Source organism: Accipiter gentilis, chromosome 28 (assembly GCF_929443795.1).
Source record: "Accipiter gentilis chromosome 28, bAccGen1.1, whole genome shotgun sequence".
Taxonomy (NCBI): Eukaryota; Metazoa; Chordata; class Aves; order Accipitriformes; family Accipitridae; genus Astur; species Astur gentilis.
This window is the reverse complement of record NC_064907.1, coordinates 8,194,372-8,215,517: the sequence shown is the minus strand read 5'-3', so window position 1 is coordinate 8,215,517 and position 21,146 is coordinate 8,194,372. Positions and strand designations below refer to the sequence as shown.

At 37.4% G+C, this 21,146-nt stretch overlaps 1 protein-coding gene across 8 annotated transcripts in view; it reads right to left on the bottom strand.

Moving 5' to 3' along the window:
- The window catches only part of RGS7 (regulator of G protein signaling 7), a 247,291-nt gene that overhangs the window by 35,815 nt on the left and 190,330 nt on the right, over positions 1–21,146 (bottom strand). For all 8 annotated transcript variants that reach the window (XR_007509825.1, XM_049830713.1, XM_049830715.1 and 5 more), the window contains exons 7-9: positions 9,335–9,399; positions 7,365–7,441; positions 7,144–7,225 (exon numbers count right to left, since the gene is read on the bottom strand). Coding sequence is in view for 7 of the 8 variants with exons in the window: in XM_049830713.1 (XP_049686670.1) it covers positions 7,144–7,225; positions 7,365–7,441; positions 9,335–9,399 (224 nt within the window). In the remaining variant the exon portion in view is untranslated. The remainder of the gene's footprint in view (positions 1–7,143; positions 7,226–7,364; positions 7,442–9,334; positions 9,400–21,146) is intronic.

Here is a 21,146-nt window from a genome sequence, read left to right as displayed (position 1 = left end):
AGAACAGAGATAAATAATATAAAGTTCCAGGCTTATTTATTAAATAGAAATTAATGAGCAATAAACCTGATTGTGCCATCTCTAGAAATATATTGATGCAGAAATAATGAATTCTTGATAAACTGCAGAGAAAGGCATAAGCATTTAAGCATAAGTTAAACCCACTGTAGATAGCCCCATGTAAAGGACAGAAAACTTGCCATTTTGGCCAATCAGTAAAATCAATACATGCTTTATTCACAGATTTATTTGAAGATCACTGACTACTATCAAAATAGCAATAGTTCCACTGTTGTTCTGCAGTGGACTTAATCAAAACATGGCAAGGAGTGCAATTAATGGGTAAAACTAAGATTTGTTTCTCTTGTTTGGACAAGACAAATGAGGTTCAAAGACCATCAGACAGAGACATATGATCAATTAGTTTGTTCAAGCTTTAGTTATGTTTGCAGTATGGTAAAACTCAGATGGTTTTCAAACCATGAGATGGAAAGTCTCACTGAGTGTGGAACTTAGGATCACTTAAAATTTCAAAGATTTTCAGCATCTTTCTAAAAAAAGGAACCTACGCTGGACCAGTTTCCCATTTATACCTATTTGTCTTCTCAAACTAGAGTTCAGATCTTTTCTCTGAGAGTATCAGACACACAAGCAATTCCAGTGGCTGTGGAGACCAAGGACCTACTTGAAACAGGAGAAAAAGAGATACAGAGATTTTCAAGAAATATAGTACTAATAAATTAAACTGGAAAATTAATCCATAGGAGATAGAGCACCTTGAACTGTGACAGGGATTGTCATGTTCTCATGTTCATACTTGCTTGTTTAAGGACAGATCTAGTGCAAAGCTGGGCTTTCACCTCAAGAGAACAGGATTTTATCATAATATCTTAAAAAAAAAATCTTTTAGTGGTCTTTGTGTCAGAGAAACACAATATGCAAAATGCATATGAAAAGGATGTTGAAATTTAATTTTTGAGACAAGTCATACAAAACTAAACTAGAAGCTGTACTAAAGAATATACTACTTCATGGAATCTATATGCTTAATTATTTTCAAATTTCTAATTACTCTTAATTTACCATAGACTATTTTAGGTTTGTAGTGACTGGTTTTCAGAACCAGAAATTATTGTACAGAAACTAGATCCACTGTATTTATTCAAGAGGTTCTTCAATAGTATTAATTTTAATTAAGGCTGTATTAATGTGATTTTTGTGTATGTGAAGATTCCAGTATTTGCAACAATGTTGCATAAGGAAACCTGTTAAATTTGTCTGGTTTGTTGCCCCTATGCTAAATACTCAGAATCATTATTGCTTTCTCAATTTTTTTCACCCCAAAAGGCAGAAAACTGCTGGTTTATGGATTCCATACAGAAGAATTTAGGTTATTCACTTGAAAAGAAATGACAACAGGAAAGTCTGACTACATGTCTCTGAAAATGTTGATGGCAAATATAGGTAACACTTAGAAATTGATTATCTGCCTTTTGACTTACAAGAAGATCTTTGACAGAATGCTTTGGATTAAAGCAGCAACTTTAATTCCCACAGAAACAAAAATCAATGTATAAACATTGCTCTTACTGAAAAAATTCCTTATCCTTACTACTTCAGCTTATTTTCCTAGTTGCTACCAGAACTGGGTCTTACTAAAAACCATAACATCATCTCTGTGTCCTTCCACCATCTAATCAGTTAGCTATTTCACTAGTGACCTCTTCATAATCCTCAGTTTTAACTTGAGCACTTCCAGTTTGTTGCACTTTTTCCCCACCTGTCCCACCCTTACTCAAGTACCAGACTAAGTAACAATGCTAAATAACGTGAATACAAATTCTTCCGTAAAGGTCTTAGTTAGCAGGCTAGCTTATAAATATCTGCCTCAAACAGATGTGAGTATGGATCATAAACATTATAACCATATTCTGAAAATAAAACATTGTACAAGGCTTTGTTTCATTACCAGAAGTGTAATTATCCAAGACTGACAATTGCTGCTTTGGCTGCATTCCCTGTCTGCTGAAGACGTAACTCTCTTGTAAGGATGTATGGTGAAACAGGTACAAAAGAGGACATGAAAATTCTATGTGGATACATCACTAGAGAAGTTAGATGGCATGATTCACATTTGTTTCCTGGAGATGTTTAAAAACTTTCTGAAAATATTATGATAAAGCGGACAGAACTGTTCTTTAGCTAAACAAGTGACTGGCCCAGAAAAGTCTGGGATTTGTAGCACGCGAAGTGTGAAATGAAGGATTGCACCACCTTAGCCAAGATAAATGCAGTCTTTTGCCGAGTCTTTGAGGCTGATCTTGAAGGACAGGATGGAAAAGTCATTAAAAACAAAAGCAATGAGAGAAGAGAAGAGAAGAGAAGAGAAGAGAAGAGAAGAGAAGAGAAGAGAAGGGAGGAGAGGAGAAGAGAGGAGAGGAGAAGAGAGGAGAGGAGAGGAGAGGAGAAGAGAAGAGAGGAGAGGAGAAGAGAGGAGAGGAGAGGAGAGGAGAGGAGAGGAGAGGAGAGGAGAGGAGAGGAGAAGAGAAGAGAAGAGAAGAGAAGAGAAGAGAAGAGAAGAGAAGAGAAGAGAAGAGAAGAGAAGAGAAGAGAAGAGAAGAGAAGAGAGAAGACCCAGAACAAATAATTGCGAGTATCTGCTGCATGACCCTAGACCTTCAGTAATATTATCTACTGGCCCAGATGCTGAGGGTCATGTTCAGACCACAGAAAATGCAATTTTAAAATATAAAGATAAAATGAGATTAATGGAGGTAGAATCTCATAAAACAACTAAATAGAGAGAGAAGCAAACAGTATTGGATGTGACAAGGTTTAAAAAATTTAAAGATTACTATTTTCCTAGTTTGCTACTAGGAAACAATGGCATGAAACCCCCAAATCCAGAAATCATACATATTTCTGGATTTTACATCATCAGTGAATTATCTTAAACCCACACTTGCCCTTAATGTTGCTGCTGTCCTTACCAGTCATACCCACCCTGGATACTTTGTCTTACTGTATTAAATCACACAAATATTGGTTTTGCTTTTCATAGAATCATTTAGGTTTGAAAAGGCCTTTAAGATCATCGAGTCTAACCCTTATCAATATTTGCTATTCAGTTTTTTCACAAAGAAGCAAAATGATCACCATCATTCAACAATCCAGTGGTAGCAATAGGAGAAGTCCTGTGGATCGGGTTTAACCAAGCTACGAATGGCAGAACTGGATCACACCTTGACTCATGCTCATGCTTTATTAAATCACAGTATAACTAAACCATAGCCAGAGTTTAAACTTTGGAGAAGGACACACACCACTGTAGTCTTCTAGCACATTTTAGAAAGCTGTTGAGTATTTCCTATCTTTGTTTTAAAAACAACTGCACACAGACCCGTTAAATATGACTGCAATACAACCAATAATCTGACTAATGACAAAGGTCAGATACATTGGAGAAAATATGGGTTTTTTCAACTTATTAGTTAAGAAGTATACAGATAACTTTCAGGAGAAAAGGGTACTTCCCCCATTATCTTCTGAATTAGTCTGAATCTCAACAAGTATCCAACAGGCCCTTATTATGCATTTCTTTTAAATTACATTAATGTGTAACTCAGGAAGAAAAGTGAATTGTTTGTAGCAACAAGACATCAGCTGTCCTTGTTTGCTACCCCAAAGAGTTAATTTTACAGCAAGCTGTAGCTACTCTGCTCTTACTGTATTTTATGTGGGTTTGAGAATGTTTCAGGGGATTTATTGTTTTAGTACCTGTTTGTCCCTTTTTAACAAGTGTAAGATTATGGGTTTTAAACAGAGATAATAATTCGGGAAAGCTATGAGTTCTTTTATGAGGACTTTAATCAGGAGCATGGCATTTCTTTTCAAACAAGAGCAGCTTCCTAATTTCTTTTGCCTGGAGGGAACTGACTTCCCTGATTTAGCTTGATTTGTTACTTGTTTTTGACTAACACCCTAATCCTCCTAACCAATTTTCACTCAGTTCCATAGTCTGTTATTGATAGAAGTTTCAAAATCATGAAAATTATATACTTTCTAGGCAGGTGGAAAGAAAAGGAAGGCTTTAAAGATATGTTTACTGTGCCATCAAACAGAGAAATGCATCACTATATGTGAATGATATTCATCTCAGACCTATGTTACGTACTGGCTATACCTTAGAAATAATAGCATGGACTTTATCCTAGGTCTGCTGCTCAGGATCTGAAGGGATTTTATACAGGTCTCCCTGACACACATTTCCATGGTTTTACTATGATTGGTATCTGAACTAGTAAGATTAAAAGTTATTCAGGAAAGTCTCTGCAGGCTGCAGTACCTATGGTTGAAGCTCAGTCATGCTCTTTCTAGCTGCAAGCTACAATCTGTCTACATAAAGCAGCAACTGGAATTTACAGAAATGACTGAGATTACACTCCACATTACACTAAAATACACACCAAAATAAAAAATTAAATACATAGTGAAACTGCAATTAAATAAATATTGGAATGGAAACTGATCAGTAAGACATCAAAACTGTTCTCTTAGCTCTCTCTCAAAAGAAAATTGAAGAACAGGTGACTATTTGAAAAAAACTCCTCTCCAAATCCACCTTCTCCGGTTCATCTCCAAGCATCATCTCAGTCTGAAAACCTAGGAAAAAGTTGTGGGCACTAGCCAGCCGGCTGATCAAAAGTAATAGCCATGATGACTTTCAAGCATCTGTCTATGCCTCAGACTATGGCATAAATCTTCTAGGGCTTCTGTAACCAGCTGCAGGATTGACTTTGACTTGGGACCTATGAAATAAAGGTGGGTTTTGAGGCAAATGTTCTTTACACATCAAACCTTCATTCTTTTCCTTTATTTTAAACTTATCAGTCACAGTGACATTTCTGATACCCAAATCATGCTCTTTTTCTGCAGCTACACTCCCTTGGTTTCACTGTCATATAGCTGTTCTTTGTTCATGTCTCCCATTCCTGCAGCGCACTGCTGCACTGTCCTTTTGGACTGATGGCCTGCTTTCCTCTGCTATCCCTCTCATCACCTTGAATTATCTATTTTTTGAAATAAAATGGAAATGTAATACTCATAGATTATATTCTATACGTAAAGGTTCTGTACCAGGACTGTAGCCAGGTAGGTAATAAATAAAGCAACTAGGGACCAGGACACCTGCAAAAAAACCCCTGAAAAATACTTGTTTACTCACCTAAGCAAAAAAAGCAAATAATGAAATATTTGGTTCTCAAAATTCATTTTTGAGAGTAAAAACAAATTAAATTGGGGTGGATTTTGAACAACATTGCCACTGCCCCTAGCCTCTGAATTTTGATCAAAAGATGAAAAACTGTAAATAAAAATAAGTATTAACCCCAGGTTCTTATGCAAACATTACCTAATTTTCCAAAATTAGCTCTCCAGAGTTGCAGCAACATTTCTGTGAGTTTTCTGGTGGCTTTTGGGAGGTTTGAAAAGCCATTAGAAACTGTATTAGTTCTAGCATCACCTTCCTCTTTTCAGTCTGTTCCGCTTTTATTTTTCATTTTTTTAATAGAACCTTCTGGCTTTTACTGTGACAGTAAATTCATAACAATGTTTTCAAAATGAATATTTCACTAAGTAGTGAGAGGAGCTGGTTAGTCAAAGTATGAAGCTCTCCATTCTTCTATTTATATCTCCTAAAGTCAGGAGCCTACATTGCTGACTGTAAGCCAGTCTTTTGCCTCCAATATTTCCTAGCTATATCTACAGCCAGATTAAAAACATCTGCTGGACCAGGCAGATTTATCCACAGTTCAGCTAAAGCTCTTAATCAGATTCAATTTCCTTTTGTTCTGGTCCCTCTAATTCTCTCCTTATTGTCTGCCTATATCTTAACTTGAAAGTTCAACAATTCATCTTCTCTGCCAAACCTGGAAATACCTCATTCCGAGATTCAAACCCCTTAGATTAATTTCTGCAACTAATATAAAGGCTGTCTGCACCTTCAAAGTTGTCAAGTCTATAGAAACTTTCTGTGTCTATTCTATAGGTAGCTTCCCTCAACATCAGATGGCAGACTGTTTTCTGTCCTCCTTCCTTATTTTATGCCAGTCACTAGACAATAATGTCCCAGTCTTCTTGCATCTAATGACTGTCGTTTGAATCTTTCACTTCAAATGACTTTTTCTACCTGACCTTCCAAATCCATCCTAAAAGTCCACTTCTTCTACCGCTCTTTGAATTCCACAGTCGCAAATGCAAGCTGACCATGTCCAATTTTATTATTTTTTGTTTCAAACTTTCTCACTCTATTCACCTCTTCTACAGGTATCATCACCTAACTTTACTTCCCCAGAACAATTAGTTTTAGTTAAGTATCCTTTGCTAGTGTCACAGTGGAAGATATAGTCCATATTTAGTAATGATACCAAACTCTGTATGCAGAAAATGAAAGCTTAACTCTAGGTAAGGGAAACAGATATAATTCTGTAGTAAAGCAAAAAAAAGTGTGATTACTGAGTTGTCTCAGTTTAATTGGAAGTCTTGTGACATTTGACATTCTTTCTCAAAATTTTAGCTCTCAAAATTAGTTGGTAATATAAGACCCCTTTTTTAAAAAAATTTTGTTTCAGATGGACTTTGACAAGGAACTGAGACAAATCTTGTTTAGGCACTGTATGACTCCCACAGCTCAAAGCCAACAATATCTAACCTTTATGTACATTAAAAATAGCTTGGAAATATGACCAGAGTGAAGTTGAAAGGCTTAGTGAATAAAAAAGCAGATTAAAAAAAAAAAAAAGTCAGATTTATTTAAAAGTATTTTTAGCTATGCTGATAATTTTGGTTGTGTGACTCATACCTTGGGAAACCTTTGAGATGGTAATAGTCAAAGACAGGTATCTTCTGATTCAAGAAATCAGGCACAACAAATCTATTCACCGAAAACCCCAAACTGAGTGTACACACATCTGCAGTCTTCAACAGTAGAATGATATAAACTATAGATCCTCCAAAAAAGGGAGGCAGGCCCCAGCCCCGGCCCTCCAGCCCTTCTACTTGTTCCCAGGCTACCCCGATGCTCCACAGAGGCTGCCATTTATCAGTGGCCCCGCTCACAGGCAGAGCGGCCCCACTGGCACTCACCACCGGCCGGTGTACGTCCCAGAATGCTCGCTCCTGGCTGTCAAGAATCTTCCTCTCTATCTTGTCTCTCTTCTTGTCGACTCTGTCAATGTTATAGGATGTTTAAAAGAAACGGTCTTAATGACAGTAATTTTATACATAAGAAGTGTCCCATCACTTTGCCCTCCCCCTCTCCCTTCAAAAAGCATTGAAAACCAAAACTCGCCTTCAAAGGAACTTACTTTGCTTGTGCTTCAGCTTGCATAAAAATAAACTCCCATTTCCGAGCAAATGCTCGCTGTAGCCTGGCCAAACTCTCCTGAAAATACATCACAATTTTAGTGGGTTACGTTGTAAGTTATTTACTATATAATAGCTTTTAGCTTATATTTCGCTCCTCCCCATCGCCCACCCAGGTTCAATCCAAGTCATGATAACTGTGCCAGTGTAAGTATACCTTACTTATCTGATATAAAGTCTTTGCTTGACACCAAAGAAGATGGAATACTAGGTCTATCTACTTTTGAATGCCCCGACTATTTTAGTTTTGAAACTCTGATGACACGGGTGCATGCAACCTTCAGCAGAACACGGGATTTCTGAAGCATTTTCATATAGTAGGTGCTGGCTGACTAATTTTGTAGTAATACAAAGAAGCATTCTTGTTTTGAAAGTACCAACACTGAAAGATAACAGCCATACTTTCCACACTGGATGATCCACATGACAATTCCCACCAGTCATCTATACAAATGGTTTGCACTGAAGAATGTTGGCTGCCTATCAGTTTATTTGAAATACAACAAGAAGCAACAATACAACAATACAATAAGAAGCTATCGGTATTTTGGTAGTATAGGAATCTTCCAAGACCTCCACAGCTATCTTCATTTTAAAAAAAAATGCAGACTAGATCTTCACTACTGTACAGGAAATGTATATCCTACAGCCTACTAATAATAACAGGATGAAGATTTACAAAATCTTAGCAGAATCCTTTCCTCCAGTGATGCTGGAACAGCTTCACTGTCTGTAGCAGAGCTTTTCCAATCTCTCCCCCGCCAGCTTATATGGCAGCAGTATGCAGTCTTAACATGAAGAAGGCTGAAATTCTTATCTTCCTCCAAAAAGACCGCAGTTACCTTCATGCACTGCTTTTACTGAGACTAAGTGAAAAATTGTCTGTAAACTTCCTAACAAAAAGCATTGCTTTAACTGTATTTCTGTGCATTGCAAATGCACCTCTGTGATATACTTATTGAAAATAAAGACTGCAGAGATTGAAGAGGAGACTTTCTAGAGATCTTGTCAATGCCAGTAAAGGCTCTTGTGGATTGTATACTGGAGGTGAATATTCTAACGCATGTAAGTATAAAATTATGCATACCCCACAGTGCAGTACACTGAAAAGCAAGCTTGTGCCAGAAGAAGCAATAAAGTGTGTCAGCATGGTGCTGCGGCTGGAGTATTTGGCATGTTGAGAGGCCTGGCTGACTATCCTGCTATCATGTCACAGTAGCACAGCTGGACAGCTTTCAGCGCAGAGCCGGGGCTGTTCATGAATTTTATGTTGACATTTTCATGAAAAATTCAGGAGCTTTTGGGGGGATAGGGATGGAATTCGAGACATCTCTCTCTTTAGCAAGTGCCATCCTCATCAGCTAATCAAACTCCCTCTTTTTCCAGCTCTTCCTGGCCCCAATTATCTTACCTTGCTTGGGGCACAGCACAACTTTCAGGGAGTGGGAAGTGCCTCTAGTCTGACCCTCTTTGCCTCTCATCTAACTCATGGGACAAGGGCTCAAGCACCAGCATCACTTTGAAGAATGAGATTTATATTTCTACAGCTACCAACTGCTTTTGAAAATGCTGCCGGAGATCCTTCATTCAAACCTTAAATGGTGTAGAGTACAATTGCTTTCAAACACTCGTGGTGTATCTGGGATTTGTGACCAGTTATTTCTGATCCTGGCATGATGATCAGAGTGGAGTAAGATTACAGGTGGACCAAAATCTCAATTTTTGCCCAGCTAGCCTTCACTACAGACTCTCAAACAGCATGTATGACTACTGAGCGCTGTCAGTCCCATATGCTGGCAAAAGTGGATAACTAATAAATTTTCACAAATAATGCCTGTAGTTCTCATGCTTAACATTATTTTGCATGCTCATTAGGCCCAGCAGAGATATTTACTTTTCCCCAGGTACTTACAGCTTCATAGTCTGCTAGCTCTAGCCTTGCTTTGTTTTGCATTGTCCGCTTGCAGAGGTAAACGGCTGGAACAATAAAATAACACAAATTGCTACTATCTCACAAACACAGCAGACCAGAAATCTTCATCTCTATTTTACTGCTAGCTTTTTTTTTTGTTTTGATTTTGCCCTTTATGCTAAACAGCTTTAAATACAGGATCAATGCTACCAGTATTGTAAGTAAAATGATGGGTCAGATACAGAGATTCATTAAATAATTATAAAATCCACTTTATGCAACACACATCATATACAAAATGCATGAGATACTCAGGGTGAGGTTGTTCAATGGCCAGGGAACTAGCACATTAAAGAAAAAATGGCAAACCCATTTTTTAAACTGTGTGTTTAACTCATACTGCATAAGAATTTTATTAGGAACTGCTACTGTATTAGTCAAATAAGTTTGTAAGAACATGTATACAAGGTTTTATTTATTTTTACTTTATATTTAGAAATCACAAAATTTCAGCCTAAGAAGATTTTAGCTAAAAATTAATTCTAGATAAAATTCAAGTCTCATACAGATTAGTCTGCCATAACCAATATTTAAAACAGAAAATAGGAGACCAAAAAAATGAAAGAAGTGTATTATATGTTAGATATAATGAGAAAAAAAAAAATTTCTTTTATTTATTTTCTGGATCCAAAATCCTTCAGCAGAGCTATTCTGTCTCCACCTCATTCAGACAGAGCAGAATCCTAGCTAATAAAATGGAATACTGACAGCTAAATACTGAAAGGATGCAGGGATGAAAATGAAACTAAAGACTACATAAACAGCACAGTGGTTTACATCATGTTGCTTGATCCTGAATTCTTTGTGCACTCCATTACCCCTGAATGAAGTACATTTCCTATAGGCTTCATGTAGCAACAAATACTTCACATCAGCTCTGAATATTGTACAGCTTCCCCCACCAGTAAGACGATGAGTGCAGCACAATTCCTTACTGTGTAATATTTACCCACTTCATTACTTCAGAGCACCTTCTCATGTGTGAGATGGAGGAATCTTTTGATCAGTGCAGGTAAGAAAACCTTAACTTATTTGTGGTCTCTGTGATCAGCAAAAAGAGCCCATATTTACTGGTTGTGGTTAGGAATGTTCTTGCTTCCTGACTGCCAGCTTGTCCACTACAAGAGGAACGACTTCACATAGGAGCCTAACTCTTGCAATCACTAGGAAGAAGGAAGTGCTCATCTTACATATAGCTTTGATTTTTAAGATAGTCAAACTGATTATATTTTACAATTCCATGAAAACATTTATTTCTGACAAGTCACATGCAAATGCATGCAAACCCATTCCAGTGGATGCTATTTCAGTGGAACTAATGACAAGCACTTCTAATAACTCCAGCTGCAGTTACAGGTGTTACTTGATGTAAAATGAAGTTAGATTTTAATGCAGTTTTTGTGGTTTTTTCCCCCTTCATTTTGTGTGTGTTATCTGGTCTATATTCTTTCATACTTTTTCACTTTCCACTCCTATAAGAAGCCATGGTCTCTTTCCCTACTCCCTGCACTCCCATATCCCCTGTGGTTCCGAAGCAATTTCTGCATTTACAGAATCTACAAATACAGACACAAATCCACGTCACACACCAAGTGTAGCAGATGAACAGTTTCTATAGCCTCAGTTTCCATGCATTTTAATATTAGTATACACTTACACTAATGCATTGGCATTCATGCCGAAATGTCACAAAAAGATGAGGGGATGAATTCTGGACCCTTTGTACCTAGGTTGCATCCACAATCAGTACAGTGGTAAGGGAATACTGAGGAGAGAGACAGTCTTTGTCATTTAGCTCCATTTACAGGGAAGTATTTTCCTCTCTTTTCCTTCAAAATCGGTTATTTCATTGAACATGAAAAAAAAATTCCTAAACCCCTCGAAAATATTAGCAATAAAATCATATTTAATAGAAATGTGTAGACAGTTCTGAGAATTCCAGGGGTCAAATTTTGTCTGGTCCAACCAATCTAATACCATCTGAACAGAAACAAAACAAACTCTGCTCTCTGTACTTATTTAAACCCCTGCAAACCACATTCTCATGGTCCCTGTATAGGCACCTTTAGTTAGCTTAGCACTTCCTTGAGTCCCATTTTGGGTATATTTTAGGATTAGCATCTCCTGCTACCTTCAACAAAAATTGTTGTTGCAGAGGTGGCTGGCTGTCCATCTTTCTGTCAGGATAGGTTTTAACAAGGTTTTTAAAAAAGCATCTTCCAATCACAGAGTTCTCAGCACTGGCAAAACAACGACCAGGTCACCAGGAGCAGGAGAAAGAAATTAGCTTGCTACACTATTAATCTAATAGTGTGTCTAAGAAAACCCTTGTCTTCACTGTGTGACTGTACTGCAGGATTTTCCCTGCAGGCTTTGTTTAATGACCCGTTTTGCTCCAACTCCATAGCAAATAATCCATATAAGAACATTTGTTTTTCATTATAAGCATATCTTAGCCAAGACTCCAAAAATCATGTTCATCCCTTAGACCTTTTTTCTCTGGAATATACAGATCCCCTCCCCTTCAGGAGCCTAAAGTTTATAAAACCTGGGGCTTAGATACTTTATGTCGGAAATGTTTCTATGTGCCAGTATGGATAAGGCAGAATATGCCCAAGAAAGATTTAGTTATTTGGGAAATATGACATATCCACTAGTGTAGAAGAAAATAGTCCTAAAGAACATTCCTACTCTCTGACTCAATATACTGCCATTGCTACATGCTAACAATTACATCCAACAATATCATCAATAACAATTATGTCCCAACAATAGATGTGCATGTTTGAGGATCTATTTAAGAGCTACTTGTAGTCACACAAGAAGCTGGCAGCAGCTCAGGAATTTGAGTTCATCAGTTCACATTCTTGGTATCATATTCTTTGGCTTGCCCATAACAAAATTCGCTAGCATGTTAGAAAGCAAGAAGAATGTGAAAATTGCTCTCATTTTCAGCCAGAACGTTTGAAGACACAGAGAAATGAAGTTTTGTTCTTTTGATTTTTAGAGCAATGAGATCTGAAATATCGGATACTCCCATCTTTCTCAGGTACCACTCCTTTTCTGCACCAAAACTGAAATAACTGCATGTGTCTAGTAGCCTGACCTTGAGCATCTGGGGAGGATGTCAGGCAGGTTCCTTCCCAAAGCAGTCATGAGCCCTCAGCATTTCAGAGCATGACAGAGTCTGCTTTTCTAATCCCATGGTTTCTATGAGCTGTCAGTGTTTTTACACTGCTTCATACAGCTTCATACAGAAGTACAATCTGCAGTAAGGGTCTCCAACTAAAAGCTCCTCTGTTTCTCTCTCTATTTCTCTATTTATCTACACCCCAAAGGTCCTGGTCTGGGCCCTCAGTACACCAAGGAGATATAATTGCCCTGAGCAGCCCATCCAGGGTCTCCACTGAGGCCTCCTGTGCCCAGGACCTGTGCTTAAGCCCAGCTACTTCCCCTGGCCCTGGCTTGAACTACGTTGTAGATACGCATCTAACCAGCCCTGTAACTTACCAATGCTGCCCTGGCTTCCTGGCTTGACCTTGGACCTTCCTGGTTACTTGAGACTTTGTTGGTGAGGCCATTGCTCCTGCCTCTACTCTTGCCACCCTCAGTTCTTGCTTACCTTCCCTTGCAGAGCTGCCCGCTCTTGCCGCTCCCTGATAAGGGTGATGAAAAATGCTTAACATACAGATGAATGATATGCAAGGTACAGGGTCTGATTAATAACCTCAATTTGCTAAATATGGACTGCCACATACACTCTTATTTTTAGAGCCAGTGTATTCTGATGGATTTTGCAATCAACATAATTGCCTCCACTAAAGTGAATTATATATTAGATGTTATAGCTTGAGCTTTCGAAGTGACTGATCATCATGAGAAAACAGATTCGCCAATAATTTTAAAGGCAATATTAATGCACAACATTTCATAATGAAAGATGGTCAGTGATACATATAAATGGACATTTGAACTGCAAACCAGTATGAAAACACACTTTGGTAGCTGTGCAGTAAATATGGACCACTCGCTTTTGAAAATTCTGTTCAGGCATTCACAAAATGTGGGCAATGTGAAAGTTTAAAGTGAGATTGCAAAGTGTTCTAGTAAGAGTTGCATGAAGAGGGTGTCTGGGTTTTCCCTCTTGCAATTTTTTAAGCTGTTACACCCAAAATAACCCATTTTCATGGTTAGCTACCTTTGTTTCCTATTCTTGACTGTTCACTTGTACTTGAAAGCTGCTAAGAAACCTCTATAGATTTTTTTCTTTAAATAAGATCATGGTGATAATGACAGGTTTCATTCTAGAAACTGGACTAAGTACACATTATGTTACACACACTTACTGAAAAAACCCCCAGAGCTTTCACCAAAAAGTTAACTGGGGAATTTAAGCTTGTTGCTAAACGGGCTAAATCTTCCCTATCACCACAGCAGAGAAAAAGCCTCAGCTAAATTCAACAGAAGTACAACTGGGCCTCTGAAGACCACGAGTAATGCCACCTACCCATCCACCACCATGTACACAAACTTAAAGTCCTTATACAGTTGTCCCAGAGCTAGTGGTTACAGCTTGATTCAGCCCCAGATGGTGGGCATAGCTTTCAGTGAACACTCATTATCTCCAGTGAGGCCAGATTAAATTTATACTCTCTGTGAGTCAAAACTCTGGTTTCGGAGTCCGTGTGTACATGCTTAGTCAGTGTTTAAAGAGCAAAGAAAATAGAAAGTACTGCAAGGTCTAAGGGTTTCAAAGTGCCCTGTGAGCAGACAGAAGTCCTCCCTGCATATGCGAGTGCCTGCGTCAGATGGAGAATTACAGGACAATCAGCACAGAACATAACTGCAGGATGGAGAAAATGAAATCAACTATCTTATTTGAACATCAGGATTTCTAGGGCTATTTGTATCATCTTTAGGTCACCTCTGCTTTTACTCAGTAAAAAAAAAAGTAATTTTTGCTCTTTGCAATGTCTATTGAGTTTCCCTTAGTCTTGGAAAAAAGGTGACAACATTTAGGTGGACAAAGGGGTCACCAATCAGCCTCATGTATCTATAAAAGAACTACACTTTTTAGTGAGTGTTAATAACATTCAGTTAGAAGGAAGACCACGATAGCTTATGTGCACTAAATTGCCAAATGGTTAAAACCATAACTTCTGAAACACTCCTCTCTTTCTTTACTTTTTACTCTTTGATCACACTATTTCTATAACATTTAAGGAATGCAATTTCATTATAGATTTAGATGGACTTTCTTACATAAACCAAGGGCAAGAAACCCAAATTTCAAACTACCAGAAAGCTTAAGAATTAGAGAAAGGCAAATTCATCTTCAACACACAAGTCCCCAGATGACGTTGGCCTGGGAAAGTCCTGCAGGGTGACAAAAAGAGGTATGGAAGAGAGGTCACCCAAGCTACATAAACTATGGGATCAGATAAAGAATATCCTGTTGTCAAATCTAATTTAAAATTGCATCCATTGAATTATTTCATACTTCCTTATGTTATCATAATGCTTTAAATTTGCATTCAAGAATTTAACACCCTGCTTTGGCACCAAAAAAAAAAAAAAAAAAAGCTTTCTACCTCCTCTTCAGGTTCTCAGATTTAAGGGGGACTCAAATGTACTTGATAAAAAGCTTCTAAGAAGAAGAGATGCAACAAATCCAAATACGCTGATTTTGCATAGAAGCCTCTTAGGGCATGTACAATCCAAGACAAGGCTGAGGGTGTCAGAAGATAGAGAGTATTTTCTTTTAAACTGCAAAAATCAGCTACAGGGAGGGCATCAGAAGGTGGCCATTAATTGACAAAGTGGGCAATTATTTAGTGCCCACCTGCAAAGGACTATCAGTGGCAAGACTGCATGACTGCAGAAAAAAGCATTTGCTGGCATTGCTCCCTTCATGGCCTGAAAGCTCTAATTTCCATATTGATAATGGAACAGACAAACCTATTTACTCAACACAGTAATTTGAGAGCAATTCTGAAAATTATGAGTTATGTTTATAAATCTCAGAACTTATTCTGATAAAGAATTTTATCTCTCTTTATAGGGGACCTAGATGCAGATTATCAATGCTTTTAAAGTAATGCTTTTAAAATAATGCTGCAGAAAACATCTAATTGAGTCAGTTACCTTTTCATACGTGTGCATACAAATGCATTGGCCAAACATATTTTCCATGCTTCACATATTATGGAAATAAGTTACACATTCATGGGAAGAATAACTCAGGTAAATACAAAACTCTGAAGTGGTGAGCTGACTGGAAAGCCTTTTCAGGAAATGCCTCCTGCTTACAGAACCCTTGCTGCGGTAGTTTGTCAGTGTCAGAATTAGCAAGGATCAGAACAAAATTCAGGACATGCTCGTTGAAGTGAGGCTTCCTTTTCATCATTTATATGACAGAGATAGCTCCTAATGAGTGAATTATGTAGCTCTGCAGAGAAACATAATGGCATACAAATTCAGAGTGGAAAAAAATCTTGTAGGTCACCTTTTCCATCTTTCTGCTAATGCAAGTCTCTTTCCTAAAGCTCATTTGATTCGGTTCTGCACAGATTAAATTTTATGCATAGCAAGCACTGGGCCCAGCCACATTTTCTTGAGGTACTCTTCTCCTTGATAGACTGTACTCCTCACTTAGGCCTGGCACAAGGATCTTAGTCAATGTATTCTGTACATGTAGTTTCTCAAAGCAAAATCCCTCACTTAAGGAGCCACAATGCAGTCTTAGCAACAATTTAGTACATTACTTGAGTCTTGTGGAAAGAGTCTGTTTCTTACTACACATAGAAATCCAGAAATTTTTGAGACAGGTCCTTAAAGGGGGGATCTCTATTAAGGACCTAAGAGGATTGCTTGCAGGAGTCATTCCTGACGCACTCTGGCTGACGCTAGCTATTGAAAAAATGGGAACTGGGCATCAAGATTCAAGCTTATAGAACTGTAGAGCTCTCCAGAAACTATTTACACTATACTGGTACATTTCTCCTCATTCTTACAGCATAAATTTTAACAAATAAATTTTTATTCATATCTGACAGTTTTTATTGAAGAAAATCCTACTCTGCTACCAGTTTTGCCCCAAGCTACTGACTCATATTTATGGATTAATTTCCACAGATGCTGAGCACATGCAGTTTTCCAGCAGAGTTCAGGTAAGCAATAGAGCTTAGTATTTCTCAAACACAAATCGCTTACTAATAAGCTGTTGCCAAGGGAATCCTGCCTGAGCATCTGGGCAAAGAAAGTATATAATGTGTCCTCTGTACAATTCTCCTTCTAGCCAGTTACTCCATAGAAAAGGGTGCAGCAAGACGAATGAGAGAGAAATTCCTGAACTAATCAAATTTTCATAGAGGGATTTGAAGCTAGGCACATAAAATTAGCAGGCAACAAACTCTAGAGAGAAAATTAGACAAAAAAATTCAATATGTGAAAAACATGATACATTATTGCAATTTTTGTGCACTATATACTCTCTAGCATGACAGCAAGCTTGGCAGAGGAGAGGCAGATGGGCCAGGTGCAATGGCTCATGTTCAGAATGGAGCAGCAAAGGCTGAACACAGAGAGGTCTCTGTCAGTTTACTCTTAAGCAATAAGAAGGTATCATTGGGAAGGAAGTTTTGTATGGACTGACTTGTAGCTGATTATCAAGAAAATTTAGAAAGGACAGACTTTTTCTTTCATAAAAATGCTGGAGAACAACAGCTACGAGACAACAACTTTCACATAGCAAAAGTAGATTAATTCCTTATCTTACTGTAACTCAGACTGGATAAGTCAGGAATATCTATAGAACTGCTAGGGAACTTTACAAGCAGTGCTTATCCAGACAGGGAGCTTATACTTTTAAAGGAAGCAATTAATTGAAGTGCTTTTTTTCCCCCCTGCAAGTGCTCTGATTTCCTAGAAGATTGCCTTTACAGTGCATGACTTTACCTGGAAGGCTACTGAAAATACGTATATTTTCAAAACTTGTCCTTCTTCACAGTAGCAGAATTTAAGAATTTGCTTTGAATATATAGAAAAATTGTCTCATTTAGCATCATTTACAGATCACACGGTCATGTGCTCTTAAACTTATGTTGTGTTATCAGTTATTTACCATGTTCTCCATAACCTATCAAGATTCTGCCATCCTCCTCCATTTTTAACTCATTTGGGAGAGAGGTACACATGAAAAATTACAAGGCTGAAACAGCATCCTCTTGTAACTGTACAGATGTGGCTGACTCTTATCTTCTAGTATTAGTCCAAACATCCTTAACACTCTAAGCGACTGTGGTACTTTCAAAATTTTATTCTCCTTTAAATGTACTTCTGTTTTTAATATGCAGTTAACTGTAAGAAAAGGTCTCTGTCACAGAGGCTTTTGAGTCTAACCATCAACAAAAGTGCACTAGAGAAAATGAGTAAAACTTACTAATTCTTCATATCTTATACATCTGAAGTTCTTATAAGCCTCTTACGTTGTCACAGCTATGTTCATTTGTTTGCTTAGGGTTAGGCTTGAGCTTTTCAAAAACAAAAATAATTGCTATTTTGTTGTGAATGGAATTTTTTCCCTAACATTTCATAGTTTTTATTTATCTCATTCAAAAAAAGAGAACAGTAAGGAACTAAATGCCTCAAATTTGCAACGGCTGTGAGACACTAAACTGCCAAAAGAACCTGATGGATCCCATGTGAACTGAGGCCAAACGCACATGGAATAAGAATTTTATTTGTGGCATTATATTTCCCCTTTCTGAGATGCAATGGACTTAACAAGTCTCCATATTTATTTAATTCTTAATGATATGAACTGGTTTTAATCTGTCAGAAAAAAATTCTGTCAGTTACAAAATTACATCTATAAGAAAAGAGAAGATGATTACAGGTAGGTCACGTGCTCAGCCATTAGCTGTCTTCATTTCTGGAGCCAGTTTTCTGAATTGAGATCCAATTCTATCTGTCACAAAACCAAATCATAATTCAGGAACATGACTTAACTCAAAGGAAATGTGAAGTGATTTGAACTACATTGGCCTTAAAAATTATCATCATCATTATTATTACTATTATGCATACTTCTTTTCATTAATAAAATCCCACTGAAACCAATGGGATTCTACACAAAACAACATGTCCCACACGGGTGGACTTCAAGACGTATGACATTAAATTAGGTATCTTCAACAGATGGAACCTAAGAACTTGCGTTTTTAGAAATTACTTGCAGTTTGAGGCATCTCTCTTGAGATCTTTTATAGCACAATTTTCAAGAAAAAGGGAGGGAGATTTTCAGCACTTTGTGAAAATTAAGTTTCCTAGTCACCTCAGAATGATCAGATGGTCAATATTTTGATAGCTACAAACAAAACCAAAGGCTACATGATTCCAATTTGACATTCAATAAATTAATCCAAGCCCTTTTTTTTTTTTCCACCAAGATGTAGCACTGCACTGTAGCTTTATTATGAGAATGGGTCTGCAGTTTCTTGACATTTTTGAAGATTCTATTTTCATGTCTCCTTCATATTTTCTTCAGATAAATCTTTTTTAAAGAAAATATTTGATGTTACAAGCTCACGTGGAACAAGAAATTATGTTTTAGAGAAGATATTAAAATGTTATAGAAAGACATAAAGATTATTTGTTTCTGAGTTAGCTCTGGTAATAAACTAACACATGCAGTATTTCAATCTCATTTAATTTCTAGTTTAAGATTAATTATTTTCCTGGCAGTATGCTACATTCTGGACAGTAGCCCAGCTATGGGTGAGTAATGGTAAATGGTTGGGAGTAATTTTTAAATTAAAATAAAATTGTAGTGTGTTTTCAAAGACTTGTAAAATTAGGTCAATGCCAAAGAAAGTGGTTTGCTTTGTTAATACCTTTGATAAAGGAAGACTATAGAGAAAGCCTAATTCTTGCTGGCCTTGAGAGACCCCTAATTGCCAGTCACTAGTTTTAGGAGGTGTAGTTTCAAGCTTGTTCGGGACAAGCCCATGAAAATGGAAGCACTGCACAGAACTGTAATACAAGTATGAAATGCATTTGCATATCCATACTAACATAAATTCTATTTATTATATTTTCTAGGAAGCAACAGAATTACTGTGAAAATCTGCAAAACCTCTTTGGAGTGTATTTGATGTGGAATTTATCCTTTAATATCCTCAAATTGTTTCAATTCTACTTTAGATTTATTTTGGATTTGTGAATATTATCTGTTTGATTTTTCTGTATTCCTCTGATGACCATTGTTTACAACAGTTATGTGATCCTTTTTGCAAGCAGCTGTATTCAGTTCTCCCCTTATCTGCCCTCTCTTTATATTGATAGAAAGGTAGCGGGAAAAAATCCTCAGGCCACAAGGCAAAAGCTAATTTCTGGGACTGGAAGATGTTAACATAATAAGAACACTATTGAAAACTTGTCTCAAAAATCTGTTTTCCTGTGAATGCTCTAGCATCAGCCAGTTCTGGTGACACACAGCCACCTTGGGTAGATCTAGTGTGATGCTCTGACCCTGTTGCATGGGGGAGCTGAGGGTGGGTTTCTTACAGGCTTGTACCTTTGGCTCATGACTCGGAGCAATGAGATGGCAGGGTTGGGGCTTTCCCTTCCTTCACCCCTCTGCAACAGAAGAGCTTAAATTCACCAACTGGAACATATTTTACAGGTCTTATATCTAAATGTCAAAAGCTCTCAAACGAGTACCTCTACTGTTCAATGAAGGCACCTCCCTGCATGATGAAGAAAGTGATCTCAAGTTTAACTCTTTATTTCTGGAGTGTAAAAACAGGACAGATTATACAGGATTTCTGTTTACTGACTAAGGTATGTAACTCATTGCCCAATCCAGTGATCAGCTGTGACTAGAAAGTTAGTGTCTCCTAATTTAGATTAAAGGATATTAATAGAAACTTCTCAGACTGATCTCAAGTTAAGCATATATTTATTTATTAAAATCCCCCTGGTAGTGTAATACACATTACAGCTGAACAACTCAATGTCTCTTAAAACCGCAGTAAATTACTTTCTGATCTTTAACTTATTAGGAGACTATACTGAAGTGCCCCTCTGAGAAAAGCAAATAACACTTTCAAGGAAAGGAAAAAACATTGTAATAACAAGTAAATCAAGCTTTTCTCCTTCAGTGACTAATTTCCTCATATGGAGTGGCTAATCACTCAGGTATGGTGAATTACTCCTCCTTTGTAGCTTTCAATAACATTTGTTGGACATCTTGAAATCTCAGTATTTTAAAGAAAGATGAACATTTTGTCCTTCTATAGGATGAGGAAACCATCACCATTTTCAAACTCTACCTTGGAGGCACTCAGCTCTGCTGAGAGTCTCAGCTTGAAATTGCTTTACTTAGCAATGTATTTGAAATTAAACTGTCCGCCACAGAAAGAGTGGAAGTGTCTATTGGAACCACCCATCCCTGCAGTCTTCAGTTCCCGAGGGCTGAGACTGAATCTGTATTACAAATGAACATGCATTTAAATTTCCGAAAAGCTGTAAATACAAACTTTCAAAGTTTGAGTTTTTGAAAACGTAAGCTATCATGTACATGTTTAGTTACCTAAATAAGTGACCTGGTCTTCACATAACCTGAGTACTTACAGTCTGGATTAGAATGAACAGGAGACTGCTCATAGATAATCCATTTTCTTTAAAAATTTGGTCACTATTTGGTATGCAGAGGCACCTAACTTTAGTTATAATTTTTAATGACTTTTTT